The sequence below is a fragment of the Rhinatrema bivittatum genome, chromosome 2 (assembly GCF_901001135.1).
Source record: "Rhinatrema bivittatum chromosome 2, aRhiBiv1.1, whole genome shotgun sequence".
NCBI lineage: Eukaryota > Metazoa > Chordata > Amphibia > Gymnophiona > Rhinatrematidae > Rhinatrema > Rhinatrema bivittatum.
The window spans coordinates 577906716-577921793 of NC_042616.1; the positions used below are offsets into that span (position 1 = coordinate 577906716).

The 15078-nt window shown below is 43.9% G+C and overlaps 1 protein-coding gene across 5 annotated transcripts in view; it reads right to left on the reverse strand.

The window, feature by feature from the left end:
- Positions 1-4012: 4012 nt before the first annotated feature.
- The window catches only part of ANKRD12 (ankyrin repeat domain 12), a 272151-nt gene continuing 261085 nt past the window's right edge, over positions 4013-15078 (reverse strand). For 4 of the 5 annotated variants that reach the window (XM_029591004.1, XM_029591002.1, XM_029591006.1 and 1 more), the window contains one exon: positions 4015-5409. In XM_029591004.1, coding sequence (XP_029446864.1) covers positions 5224-5409 — 186 coding nt within the window. In that variant the 3' untranslated portion in view covers positions 4015-5223. Of the gene's footprint in view, positions 5410-15078 lie in introns of all 5 variants that reach the window. The other variant, XM_029591003.1, reaches the window with a different exon arrangement.

Here is a 15078-nt window from a genome sequence, read left to right on the forward strand (position 1 = left end):
TTATACATGACGATATCTCAGATAGTTGAGTGGGCTTGTATAGGCCAGATGGGTTTCACCTGAGGTGGGCATAGATCTCTTTATCCTCTCCTTTCAAATGGCCACAGAAATGCTAGTGGGTTTAGGTGGGGGGGGGTAGGGACCAAGTAAGGGGTTACTGTTCCCTACCCTGGCAGAGCCCTCACCAGTGCACAGGGGGGGATGCTTTGATGTTTTGGGAAGGGGGAGGGTCTGGGCATCAAAGACTACACATAGGGGGAAGCATGTTGGGGGCACATGAAGCGGGGTGCTATTAGCCTATTAATTGGCAAAGGGTGATGGATATATGCAATACATGGCGCAGACTGAGATGGTGGCTGGTCTGGGGGTGGCCAAATGGAGGCCTGGCATAAATAAATGTGGCCTGCAAGGACGGCCAGGGGAGAGGTAAGGTGGCAGCACACTGCACGGAGCAGCAATGGCTACAGCAGCATTCATGGAGCAAGAGGCCAATGGGTACCACCTTCACGGAGTGGAAGGTTGGAGGACTGCCACCTCACTGGGACAGCAGCTGCAAGCGGTGGGGGCATAGGCCATTTTCATAGAAGGTGAATGTTAAGCTTGCTTAAAGTATTTCTGGATGTTGATGTTTAAGTTCATGCTTGTAGGCTGTGGCCGTTTCATCCACTCAATAAAAGAGCATTATGGTCTTTGTAGTGCATCATTGTTGGCAAGGGGGCAGGGTCGTGGCGGGGGTGGGATGTCCGGAAGCTACAGCATGCCCAAGTTAAGATGACAGTAGATATGGACAGGCAGTTTTGCAAAATCTGTTCCTGCTATATTCCACTCTCCATGGTGGAGTCCAGGTTGCTTACTAAGTAATCACTCTGCTGCAACCTTCATTTTGGGACTCCCACATGTAATGGCTAATTCAGCCTACTTATTGATGGAAAAAGCATGTTTGCTTACCGTAACCAGAGTTTTCCATAGATAGCAGGATGAATTAGCCAAGCAATACCCACCTATCTCCCTGGAGAGTTGACTACAGAGCTAAAATAAACTCTATTACTGACTGAGGAGGTTCAGGAGTTCCTGAGTGGGAACTCCTGCATATGCTTAGTACAGCTCACAATTCTAAGGCTTGGAGAGAACTCCACTCAGTGCCACCAGATAACATTACCCACATGTAATGAGTAATTCATCCTGCCGTCTACAGAAAACACCATTTACAGTAAGTAAACATGGTTTCCCCGGCCTAGACATGTCTCTGGGAATGCCTCCTCAAAGTCCAGTTAAAAGCAGGTGTTATAGAAGATCATGCATACTTTCAGACAGCATGAAGGAAGGCAATTTTCAGACAGTTTACCATGGTAAATTGCTATTTCACTGTGTAAATGGTTTGAAAATTGCCCATCTATCAACCAATATCACTGTTTTAGTGTGCTTAAAGGTTCTGATCTTCCATTACATATCCCCATTGGTGGACAGTATCCTTAGCATGGTTCAAGCAGGATTCTGTAAGGGCTGCAGCACATGTGACCAAGTACTGGTGCTTACCAACAACACATAAAATGAATGTTTCCCTGCCTCTCCATGCCCAGAGAGGAGGGGAAAAGGTAAGCATAACCAAAGTGATTCATCCTTTGTATTCCTTTCACCCACCTATTGGGGCAGATTTTAAAACCTGCGCACACAAATGTAAGCCCAATTTTATAACATGCACGTGTAGCCGCATGCATGTTACAAAATCCGGGGTCAGCGTGCGCAAGGGGTGCACACTATCGCACCTTGCGCGCGCCGAGCCCAAGGGGAGCCCCGATGGCTTTCTCCATTCCCTCTGAGGCTGCTCCAAAATCGGAGAGGCCTCGGAGGGAAATTTCCTTCAGCCTCCCACACCATTTTCCCTCCCTTCCCCTATCTAACCCATCCCCCCCCACCTTACCTTTATTTTGGAAGTTACGCCTGCCTCTGGCAGGCATAACTTGCACATACCAGCCAGCTGCCAGTGCGCGATCCCCCGGCACAGCAGCAAATGGCCGCTGTGCCGGAGGCCTCTGTCTCGCCCCCGCCCCTTTCACAAAGCCTTGGGACATGCGTGCCGCCGGGCCTTTTGAAAATAGGCCCGGCGCGCAGAAATCCTCCTGGATTTACGTGCATATGGCTTTGAAAATCTGTCCCATTGTATAGCTTCCAGAACAGCATGGGTTTCTGCATCGAAATTCTAACATTTTTCTTTAAGGTGAGCAAAGTAGATTTAAATCTAACTTGCCTGTGTAGCATTTGTCACCTTACAAATATCTTAGCTGTTACTGTCTCCCACTGCATACTAAAAACAATGGCTTAGTCTTCTACCGTTGGTATTTTACTCCAGAAAAATTGCATAAGCTGAATCCTGTGGTCTCGGATAGGTGTTGGAAGGGTTGTAACAGCTTGGGTTCTTTCTTTCACTTCTGGTGGTCATGCCCTCTTGTACAGGCATTCTGGCAAGAGATTAGGGGTGAATTCAGATCATTTTCCAATGTACCTTTACGTTATCACCAGCTCAAGTGTTATTGAATGCCCCAATTGCCTATGGAGACAAATACCAGAGGAAATTGGCAAAGTTTATACTTATCCTTCCTCGCTGTGAGATTGCCTGTTTAGGGGGTGACCCTGTTTTACCAAACATGCAGACCTTCCAGTTTAGGGTATCCAAACTCCATCGTCTATGTAAAACACCAGCACATAGACAACAAAACCTTACTCATTTATTAAGGTTTGGTCATCATTTATTTCTCAGAGGGATACCTTGTGGACTGCCAAATAGGCGATTTACCTAAATAGCCAGTGTTGATAACAGCTGACTGTAAAGGGTTTCTATCTGTGCGACTGCTAGCAGCTCATTTCATTTCTTGTTCTTTATTATTTAGTACTCTCTGTTTGATCTGAGTGAGAAGCTGGGCTTAATGGTATCAGTACCTCAGGGAATGGGGGGAGGTTAGGGTTGAGGGGAGGATATTGGGAGAAAGAGGCTAAATCCTAAGAAAGAACCAAAAGAATTACTGAGAGATGCTAATGCATCAATTTTAAGGATATTTCTTGCTGATACACTATAAATACATATGGAGGCAAAGCTTAGATTTTCATGATGCTGTTCTGCAGTATTAGTTTCATGCCCTATTTGCATATGTTGCATTGTTAAATGTAGCGGAGATTTCTTCAAAAATATTGTATTTTTATTTATGTGTTGCTAGTCTATATGTTCACTATATTGGTTCTCAATAAAAACTTAATTATAAAAAACAAAACAAAACAATGGCTTAAGGGGAAGTAATCAAGGTAATATTGAACGTGGCAGTATTTTTCCTACAGCGTATACTTTGTTCATTCTATCAATTCTTTATGAAGGCTACTGTGCTCTGATCATTCTGACAGGCACACTTTATCTGCACTGACCCAAAATCTAACAAGGTGGCCATGTGGTGACAGTAGAATGTTAAAATCAAAGAACTATTACAACCCAGGAAAGAAATTCAAAGACAGTTCTCTGAAAATTATTGCAAACGTAACAGAATAACTATTATACAAAGGACACTTTAAAAATACTACTTGAATCATGCTAAGGATACTGTCCAATTAAAACTGTTTACAGCAATTAAGGGAAAGCATTAGTGGCTGATCACTTTCACAAATAAGGGTGCTTATACAGTGCAGCAGGCTATGGATCTTTGGAGCATGAAGGCCCACTAGTGATCTCATTCCGATGCCTTTGACAGTTTTCCTTTTTCTTGAGTTTCCCTCTCTCAAACAAAAATAAAAATCATTCTTTTGACTAGTTTTTCTTCAGGACGTGCAAAATTTCAATATTTCTTCTTGGGAATGTGTGTTTGTGGCAAGGAGGGAAATTTAAGCAGATTTGAAACCTAGAAAACCTTTAAGACAATCAGTTTTTATCATTTGGCCCCATATTTTGAAAATGTGTCTTTCACAAGTCAGTCACATTATACAATGCTTATTTTCAAACTTTAGAACTCTTTATTTAGTAGCACGAAAGCACATTTACTTCAAAAAAAATATATATTAATTTTACTGCTGAAAAAGTCCTCTGTTAACATGGCCAATAAAATTTATTAAACATATTTACAGGTATGTACAAATTTTTATAGGTAAATATTAAAATAGATAATTTAAATTTTAGAATTTTCATTCAAAGCTATTTTTGTTAAAAAGAAAAAATAGGCTTTACAACAAGTTCAACATCTAAGATCAAATTTTTTTTCTTTTTTAAAGTTTAAAAAAAAAAATCTCAAGCAATAGTAAATCATAGGATAGCATGTGCACGACTATGAAACTTGGTTCTTGTAACTGGTAAAATGGTTTGAGTACGATGTTCCGAGTAACAGAGCGGAGCTGAATGGAGCATGCAGAACAATTCTGTTACAAACCTTTACAGTCATGGTGATGAAACAGACAGATAAAAAACACATGCCTTAATAAAATTTAACTTTGCTAACCAGAACACACACCACTGAAAAACGACAACTTTGGTCCATTAAAACATCAGACAAAACAGTTTTACAGTTAAAATAGTCATTTCTTTTGTACAAGCTTTGAACAATAATTACAAGACTATGTACATACAATATGTAGAAAATAAATTATTTAAAAAATGAAGACAATATTGCATCTGTTCCAAAAAAAAGCTGTACAATCCATTTACACATTACAATGAGTTGATGTGAAGCATTTTTAAAAAATGTGAGTTCTCATCCATGGAGCTCTTTAGAGCTTTTCTGTGGAGTTTCCACAATGAAAGTACGACAGTTATAGCCCTAGGTGAATATATTTAATTCAGTGGCTGCCTTACATTTTGCTACCAGCTTCCAGCGCTGTTAGCTGCAGATCAGCACCTTTTGCTGAATGCCCAAAATATGCTGAGACTACACGCAAGTTGCAAATAATCTTTAATTAACATAAATAATGATCTTTAAGCAAGAAAGGGGTGTTCAGAGCTGGTATCCCAAGCCTGGTCACTACATGATAAATAACATATAGAGTTCTGTTTACCATCCTACACAAGACAAACTCCAAGTCTTCCTTCTCTCGCACCACCTCCTCCTGCCAAAGAAAAGATGACCAATGTCTTGGAGAAGGCAGTATTCAGCTGTATTCTGCAGCATTAAGTGCTTTAGTAAGAGATGTACCTCTGCTCATTATGCTCAAACTCTCTCTCTAGAAATCCCAGAAAAGTGCAGGTGGCAGCTGTCATATAGGTGTCAATTCAAAGTCATCATTGACATCAACCAGGGGAACAGAAAATTCTTGAATTTCATAAATACTAATAGATTTGTATGCAGCAGGATCAAGTTCCTGTAGTTTAAGCTGCCATTCTAGTCTCTGAACAGCATTTAAAGCTGCTGCTTCATGCTGCTGCCGCATCAAAAGGCATGTCTGTGAAAAGAACAAGAGGAGATTAACATTCATAAAGACAAAATAAATACTTATATCAAAGGACAGTGGAACACAAATACACTACTCTGCCATGATTATTTCTTTAAAGTTTGAGGCAAAAACTATAAGGGTAGATTTTAAAAGAAGCGCGCGTGGTACCCGGCGCGCGCACATATACGCCCAATTTTATAACATGCGTGTGCAGGCTTCCTCCCTTCCCCATAGCCTGACCTTCCCATCCCTTCTTCTAACCTTCCCCCCCCCCAGATCTTTATTTTACCTTTTGCGCCTGCCTCCAGGCACACGATCTCAGACACAGCGGCAAATGGCTGCTGTGCCAGGAGCCGCTGACCCCACCCCCGCCCAGCCCCGGGACTTACACATGTCCTGGGGCTTTATGCCGGCGCGCGTAGGTCTTTGAAAATCTGCCCCATATAGTATAAATTATATATATATTTTTTTCACATTTTACTTATAGGTTTTCCAGTTAGACATATGTGACAATTTGCTCACTAAAAACACTTGTGTGAATTACACAAGTTAAAGGAAAAAAAAATATATATATAATCCATGGTATATCCTAGATTCCAGTTTCAGGCAAGTCTACTCAATTTACATTATTGTATTCTAACAATATGCATAATTCAGGGTAAGGGCCATTTCACAAACTCACTCAACTTCGTGTCCTTAACACAGGTGAGACAGAGATTACAACAGAAATGAGACCAGCCATGTGGTTTCTAGTGTCCTGGAATCCATCTTTTGGCATATGTATTCAAGAGAAAAAATCAATACATTTCTATTGAAATAACTTAAGGCTTGTCGAATGCTATAAACTTTTACTATGTAAAACAAACTGACCGATGCACCAATATTCTAAGTTACACAGTGTGTAGCTGTGCACAACTTCAATCCTTTTCACACATAACTTTTGTATCTCCATGCAGGTTGGAGCTTGGCTACATTTCAATTCCACTTTCTTGTTGCCTGCAGCCAATCTTCTGACATGTGAGAGTCATCCTGCTTCCTCCTGCAGTTCGGGGGAGGGAGCAGTGTCAGAACTTTCTCCTCTTCCTGGCCGCTTTCTACTTCTTGCTCCTTGCCTGTGGCCAATCACCTCAATTCTCACTCCTGTGGCCTGCCTCAAGGTGGGGATAGGGAGCTTGATGCTCAAATGTGATCTCAGTATCTCGTCTACAAATAAGGGAGGCAGGAGGTTGGGAACTGCATCAGTCCAAGTACTAAGAGGAAAGGGGAATATATAATGGAGAAAGGAGAGAGAAGAAGCATGAGGGGACAGATAGTGGGAAAGGGGAAGAAAAAGCAGGGAAGGGCAGATGCTGAGGAAGGAAAAGAAAGGCAGAGGTAGCGAAATACTGGGGAAAAGGAAGGAATGAGGCTGAAGCAGAGGAACAAGGCAAGGGAGCAGATGCGGAGGAAGAGGTAAAAAGAGGCAGGGGACCAAATGCTGGGGAAAAGAGAAAAAAGGTAGAGGGTAGTGATGGCAAAAAGAAGAAAAATGGAGGATTAGTGTAAGAAATGCAGAGGGCTAGGAAAGGAGGCATTATAAGAATGAGGAATAATGTGAAGATGGAAGAATAGAAGAATATTGTGGTTTGGAGATAAATGCAATGAAAATGTGGGAGAGGGAAATGGAGTTGGAGGGGTAGGTGAGGAAGCTAAAAGATGAGAAAAAAAACTAAGGAGCAATGAAAAGAAATTGTTGTGTATCGGTGGTTTAGTGTGCCCTTGGGCCTCAGCCCGACCCAGACCTTCCAGGTCGAGCCAAGGGTTGACGGTAGCACCGCATGCCTGACAGTCTACCCTACGCCAGGCCGGCAAGCTCCCATGGCCAAACATCCGAAGATGTTGGAAGGTGAATGGTCCTCCGACCATTCCGGGCCCTTTCGGACCTGCTGCGAGCAGCATGGAGCAGCAGGCCAGGCCTGAGGTTGAGGGCAGACGGGCCTTGACACGAAGACACTGAGGTTGATGCAACGGCATCACATGGCACGAAGACACTTGGCTGAAGACATGACACCAGGGCTATGAATACGTGACACCAGGATCGATGCAGACGGCATCGCAGACGAGGCACTTGGGATCCACATAGGCAACACAAGGCATGGACATTGGCACTGTCTCTCAGGGCGCCCTACTCAGGCCACCCGCGGGACTGGGTCGCGGACCACCCTGTCCGTTAAGCGCCCTACACAGCCCTTGCAGACTGGTCACAGACCACGACGGGAGCGGGACAGCACGGGAACACACATCAAGACTTGACGGCTCAGGAGCACAGGACAACCGTCCACCGGCAGGCTAGTTCACTCAGGAGTACTGCATCTGAGGGACCACCGGCCAACCAGACCAGAAGGCTCGAGAGCGAAGGCGAGGCATGGCGTAGGGAAGAACATCCAGGAAGGCAGGAACACCAGGACGAAGAGGAACGAAGACACCTGGACATGGATCTCAGGCATGAAGACTTGGACATGGCATGGCAAGCATGACGAGACAAGACGACATCACGGTGAGGAGCTCCACAAGATGAGAAGACCTTACAACGGGCTCTGGCAGGCCGGAGCCTCCAGAGCGAAGACTCGACAACGATGCAAGGCCCTGAAGAACTGACGGAGCAGCCCTTTTTAGGGCTCACGGTGGGGCCCAGACACTTCCTGTGTCTGGCCCTTTAAATATAGAGAGAAGACGCGGCCACGCGCCTAGTAGGCAGGAAGCAGAGGCTGTGCAGGACCATGGCCAGCGGCCTGCACAGCGTCTGTGCGAAGGAGCGTCAGACGAGGCAGGGCTGGCCTGGAACGCAGGCCGAGTGTGAGCAGCAGCTCCAGCCGCTGCCAGAGGCCCTGGGGGCGGCTCCTGCTGCTACTCGAGCCCGGAGCTGCGGCCTGGATGCCGCGAAGAGGCGGATGACGTCGGTGGAGATCCCGGGCCCCAAGGGAGAAGCAGAAAGTCCGCGGCTCTGGCCGCGGTGAAGAGGATGATGCAGGGTGGCCTCCGGGCCGCAAGAGCAGGCAAGACCGCGGCTCCAGCCGCTCGCGAGGCCCGATGGCGGCGTCCTGCCACGTCGGGAGAAAAACAGCAACATGGGTGAGTGGCCTGCTCGCGGGAGAACCCGCGGGCAACTCTGTTCACAACAGAAATGGCAAAGAAAGGAAGAGATGGAAACTGAGAAGGGAAAGATGAAGAGGACAAGGAAGAAAAAGTGAAAGACAGAGTTTGGAATTCTGGTGGTGGTAGCAATAGGGAACAGCACTATGACAAAAAAAGCACACAGTGGAAGCTTGGTGTAGATTAATATAATAACTATCAGTGTTGATGGGATCCACTTGCCAGTGAAGTGCAAAAAGTGCTGACCATGTTTAAGCGATTAAATTTACAAATCGTGTTCTTACAAGAGACACACTCGAATGATATAGAGCATGCCAAAGTAAAGAGAGATTGGGTAGAACAGTATTTATACTCTTTTTGTCTAGTCGACAGAGAGAAGTGGCCATCCTTATCCATACTCAGCTGCTGTTCTAGGTGGAGTGCTAACTACAAGACAACGAAGGTAAGGATATTATCGTTCTTGGTATCTTATACCAACAAAAGCTGGCCCTTTGTAATTTGTATGCCTCAAATACTTTTTTTCAGACATTTTTTTTTAGAGAAATTGTAGCTAAATTATTAACTTTTCCAGATTACAAGTTGATCACAGATGGGGATTTCAACATAGTTGCAGATTGCAGAAAGGATTGTAAACCTGCAACAATTCTTAAACCAGGAGCTGCGGAGGTAGGTGTGAATTTTGTCAGTAAGGAATTGGTTTTTTTGGACATCTGGAGGACTCTTCACCCTGGGGAGCTAGACTTCACATTTTTCTCGAATCCTCACACAGTATACTCATGGTTGGAATACTTCTTAATATCTGAGGGTTTGTTTCTCAAGGTCCGAGGCTCCTCCATTAGTCTGATATCTATCTCAGACTAAGCGCCTGTTTCCTTTGCTCTGGAGTTGGTGGATGAGCCTGGGGTTATCTTTTGATGAATCTTTTTAGGCTTTCTTAAAAGAAAAATGGGCAGAATATTTGGTAACTAATTCTAATAATGAGGTTTCTGTGCCAGTGTTTTGGGAAGCCGAGAAAGCGGTGATGCGAGGACCCATTATAGCATGTGTAGCAAAAGTTAACAGAGCCAGAAATGTGGATATATTGTTAACGACAAGAACACAAAGACGCCCACGCTAGACATCTTACTGACATTTCATAGCAGAATAAGAGAGGTAGATATTACCTGGGAGGATCTGAATCATTTGCTATTTCAGAGAGCACTGCAGTCTCTCTGTTTTTTCCAATACCAACTTTATAGATATGGTATTAAACCTAGTAAACTTTTGGCAAATTTAATACGCATGAAGGATGCTAGATCTTATATTTCAGAAATAAAGGACAGAATGACAACACACATGCAGGCAGCTGAAGACATCAATAGGATTTTAGAATACTACCAAGAACTTTATGCTCATAAAGAGATGAAGTGGGTCAAAATGAGTTTTTTTATTTTAATTGGCCTAAACTATCCCAGAACTAAGTGGATAAATTGAACAGGCCTATAAGTGAGGGGAAATCTTTTGGTTAATCCAAAATCTGCATTTTTTTAATAGCATAGTATTTCAAGGCTCCATATCACCGTAAATGAATCAGTCTATAATTACAGTTTTGCCTAAGAAAGGCAAAGATCCCTTGGAAGTAAGGTCTTATATGTCCATTTCGCTTATAAATGTCAATATGAAAATTTTAGCTATTATTTTAGCAGGCAGAATCAACATGGTACTTCCAGATTTGATATATGAAGACCAAAAAGGGTTTGTAAAAAATCATCATGGTTTTAAAAATGTACATCGACTTATAGTGACTTAAATGATCAGTTACAATCTGATGCTATGATTCTCTGCTTGGACGTGGAGAAAGCACTTGATTCTCTGACATGGGGATTTATGTTTCCGGCTTTATCTCAATATGGTGTTGCAGGTAATATTTTACAGTGGCATCTGGTAATGTATAGCTATCCCAGCACAAGTATTCTCTTAAATGGACAATTGTCCTCTCTGTTTGGTCTCCAGTGTGAGGTGCAGCAGGGGTGTCCGCTCTCTCCTTTTTTATTTATATTAACAGTTGAGCCCTTAGCTATACGAGTGAGGAAAGAGAAAGATTTCCATGGTCTATCGAAGGGTGGGCATAGACTTAAGTTGACCATGTTCGCTGATGACATTTTGTTGTTGAGAGTGTATCTGTGAAAGTGAACTTATTCTCTCAATTTCCTTTGGTTGCTAGGTTAAAAATAAATTTTAGTAAATCAGAGGTGCTTGCACTAAGTCCTAACATCGCTGGGTGTTGGGACAGTTTCTTCCCTTTTCCATGGGTTAGTCAAAAAATGAAATATTTGGGAACACAGAGTCCATGAAATCTAACCTCTCTATATGCTGAAAAATTTAAGGATGTTTTTATAAAAGTCTGGGCACAGTTGCTTTTGTGGAGCTCCCTGCCATTATCCTTTCTGGGGAGATGTGCTCTGGTAAAGATGGTGATCCTCCCAAAAATTCTGTATAAAATGGAGATGCTTCCCAGTTGGCTTCCTGTGCAAGACTTGAAGAGACTATGGTCTTCACTTGTCTCTTTATTTGGAATGAGTGGGGAGCCAGGATTAATTGCTCCAAATTAATGTGCTGTAGAGGTTGGGGGGATTGATTAACCAGATCTCAGATATTACAATGTGAGGCGCCAATTGCGCTTCCTGGGCGAGTGGATCACAGGAAAATATGCATATTGTGCAAAAGGTCTAATTGATAATATGGTTTCTCCTTTGGAATCCTTTGTACCTAATTCATGCCACTGATAAACAGGTACTGAAGTTAGTGAATGCCAATATCTTACTAAAACCCTGTATAATAGCATGGCGTTGGCTTCACAAGACTTGGAGTATGGAAGTGCAACAATCGCTGTTATTACCCCTTCTAGGAAAGAAATACTTTACGCCCGATGTTGAATAAAGCTCTATTTTTCACCAATGGCACACTTGGGGTTTATCCTGAATCTCTGACTTATAAGTGGAAGGAAGATTTACTTGCCTATTTTTTGAAGAAGTGCAGAGAATTTATCAAATTCCCTCTTCTCAATTCTTTACCTTTTTGCAAACCAGTCATTACCTGTCTTTGTTATGTTGACCTGAGGGGTCTTTTGAGTCAGAAACCTCCTTTCTACAGGATGTACAGAACATATTAGCAAAAGGAAATTCTTTATCGGGCTGGCATAACCTTTCTAAGTGTCGTCTCCAGGTGCATCACCTAGAGTCACTAAGCACATGTTGGTCTTCTTTGCTGGGAGTGGAAATTATTTCTGAAATTATTAAATCATGCTTTAAAGTGGTATAACAATATATAAAAGACTCAAACATGAAAGAGATGAAATTTAAACTGTTCTACCATGCATTTGTCGATGATGTTAAGCGTCACAAGGTGAGACTTGCTATATCCCTCATGTGTATTAAATGTCAAGAAGAACAGGGCACTTTGCTACATTGCTTTTTGATGTGTCCCAAGCTGATTACCTTCTGGGATAGAGTGCTCCAAGTGGTTCAGGATGGTATTGGACTTACATTACTATCGGGCCGATACAGTAAAGTCCGCGGGAGAGCAGACGAACGCCCGCTCTCCCAGCGCACGCACCGGCCCTTTGCCGGTGCTCGCGATTCTCTATTTAAATTAGGTGACGCGGTAGATCCGGGTAAAAGGAGGCACTAGGGACACTAGCGCGTCCCTAGCGCCTCCTTTTTGACAGGAGTGGCGGCTGTCAGCGGGATTGACAGCCGATGCTCAATTTTGCTGGCATCAGTTCTCGAGCCCGCCGACAGCCATGGGCTCGGAAACCGGACGCCGGCAAAATTGAGCGTCCGGTTTTCGGCCCTACAGCTGCGGGCCAAATTCAAATTATTTATTTTTTTTTTACTTTTTGGGACCTCCGACTTAATATCGCTATGATATTAAGTCGGAGGGTGCACAGAAAAGCAGTTTTTACTGCTTTTCTGTTCACTTTCCCGGCGCCGGAAGAAATTAGCGCCGACCTTTGGGTCGGTGCTAATTTCTGAAAGTAAAATGTGCGGCTTGGCTGCACATTTTACTTTCTATATCCCGCGCGCATACCTAATAGGGCCCTCAACATGCATTTGCATGTTGAGGGCGCTATTAGGTGCCGCGGGTTGGACGCGCGTTTTCCTCCCCTTACTGAATAAAGGGTAACTGAAAACGCGCGTCCAAGAGCAGGCTAACAGTGCACTCCATCGGAGAGCACTGTACTGTATCGGCCTGTGTGTAACTTAGAATAGTGGTGCATCGGTCAGTTTGTTTTACATAGTAAAAGTTTATAGCATTTGACAAGCCTTAAGTTATTTCGCCTTTACTCATCCCTGGAGTGGAAGGCCTGCTTTCTCATAGCAGAAGTCTATACAATCTGCTAGCCAGTTGGAGAGTTTGTTTGCTCACTGCCATACCTGGTTTGTTTTTGTCAAAAGAAACAAAGAGCTGGGTGGATTTCCTATGGACTCTAGTGCTGTCTAGATAATACACTAGCGCACATTTACAGTCCAATGTGTGTAAAACTCTTTCGCCTTGGTGAGAGTGAGGTCTTGAAAAGAATGTGGGCAAATTTATAGACTGATTCAAGTGGAAATCTGTAACCACCTTGGGAAGGAATTTAGGGTGAGTACGGAGGACCACTCGGTCATGTAGGAACCTGGTATAGGGTGAGTATGTTACAAGTGCTTGTAACTCACTAACTCTTCTGGCAGATGTAATAGCTACTAGGAAGAGAACTTTCCATGTAAGAAATTTAACATCGCATGAATCTATGGGCTCAAAGGGAGAACACATGAGCCTTGCTAGTACTACATTAAGGTCCCATTCTGTGACTGGTGGCCGTAAAGGGGGTTTAAATTGAATTAAACCTCTCATAAATCTACTGACAAGGGGTTGCGCTGATATCAGTGCATCCCCTACTTCTTTGTGGTAAGCTGAGATAGCACTCAGGTGTACCCTTACCGACGAAGTCTGAAGACGAGAGTCGGAAAGGTGCCAGAGATAGTCTAATAAAGATGACGTGGTGCAGGAAAAGAGGTCAATACTTTTCTGTGTGCACCATGTGGTGAATCTTGTCCACTTTCAACGATAGGATTTTTGTGTGGAAGGTTTTCGTGAAGCTACAAGCACTTGAGAGACATTAGTTGAAAGATTGAGTGGTTGCATGATCAAGCTTTCAACATCCAGGCAGTCAGGGATAGGGTTTGAAAATTGGGGTGGCGCAACCTGCCCTGATTCTGAGTTATGAGAGTGCGTGCTGTGCCCAGGGGAATTGATTCCCTGATTGAGAGGTCGAGGAGTATGGGAAACCATACTTGCCGAGGCCAATACCGGGATATGAGTATCACTGATCCCTTTGTCCTGTTGTAGCTTCATTAGAGTTTTGGTTATTAGCGGTATTGGGGGATACGCGTATAGAAGACCTGAGTTCCAGGGGCGAGCAAAGGCATCCTTGGCTAACTGGTTTCTTTGTTTGTGCAGGGAGCAGAATATTTCCACTTTGTGATTCAGCTTGGATGCAAAGAGGTCCATTGTTGGCTGACCCCAACGTTGGAATATCCTGGTCGCCACTAAAGGATGCAGGGACCACTCATGGGGTTGGAACTGACGACTGAGGTGGTCTGCAACTATGTTGTGTATACCTGCTAGATAAGTGGCCCGGAGAAATATGGAAAGTGTCAGGGCCCAGTCCCAAATTTGTGCGGCTTCTTGGCAAAGGAGATAGGAACCCGTACCTCCTTGTTTGTTCAGGTACCACATGGCAACTGTGTTGTCTGTTTGTATTAGCACAATCTTGTGTGAAAGGCAGTCCTTGAATGCATAGACAGCATAACGTATAGCTCGAAGCTCCAGGAAGTTGATTTGAAATGTTGCTTCGAGGCTCGTCCAAGTACCTTGAGTTTGAAGATTGTTGATATGTGCTCCCCAACCTAAAATGGATGCATCTGTAGTCAAGGTTACTTAAGGAACTGGTTGCTGGAAAAGTAGGCCAGTGAGCAAATTGTTTGTGTTTGTCCACCAGAGGAGAGATGAACGCAACTGGTGAGTTATTTGAATCGGAGATGATAGTGCTTGGATCCACTGTGATCTCAATGTCCATTGCATTATTCTCATGGCTAATCTGGCCATAGGAGTGACGTGGACTGTGGAAGCCATGTGGCCTAACAGAGTAAGGAACTGATGAGCTGTAGGTGTTTGCTTTGCGCGCAGAGATTTCGCTAACTTGGAGAGCGTGTCTGCGCGATCTTTTGGTAGGAAAGCTTTTGACACGGTGGTGTTCAATTCTGCTCCGATGAATTGTAGAAGATGAGATGGTAGGAAGTGGGATTTTTGGTAGTTGGGAAGAAATCCCAGCGAGTGAAGCAGCTTGATTGTGAGCTTGAGAGAAGTGAGAGCTCCTTGTCTTGATTGGCTTTTGATGAGCCAGTCATCCAGATAAGGAAAAACATGTATACTTTCCTTGTGTAAATGGGCCGCTGCCACCGCCAGGCACTTTGTGAATACTCGGGGTGCCGAGACAAGTCCTAACGGCAGGACTCTGTATTA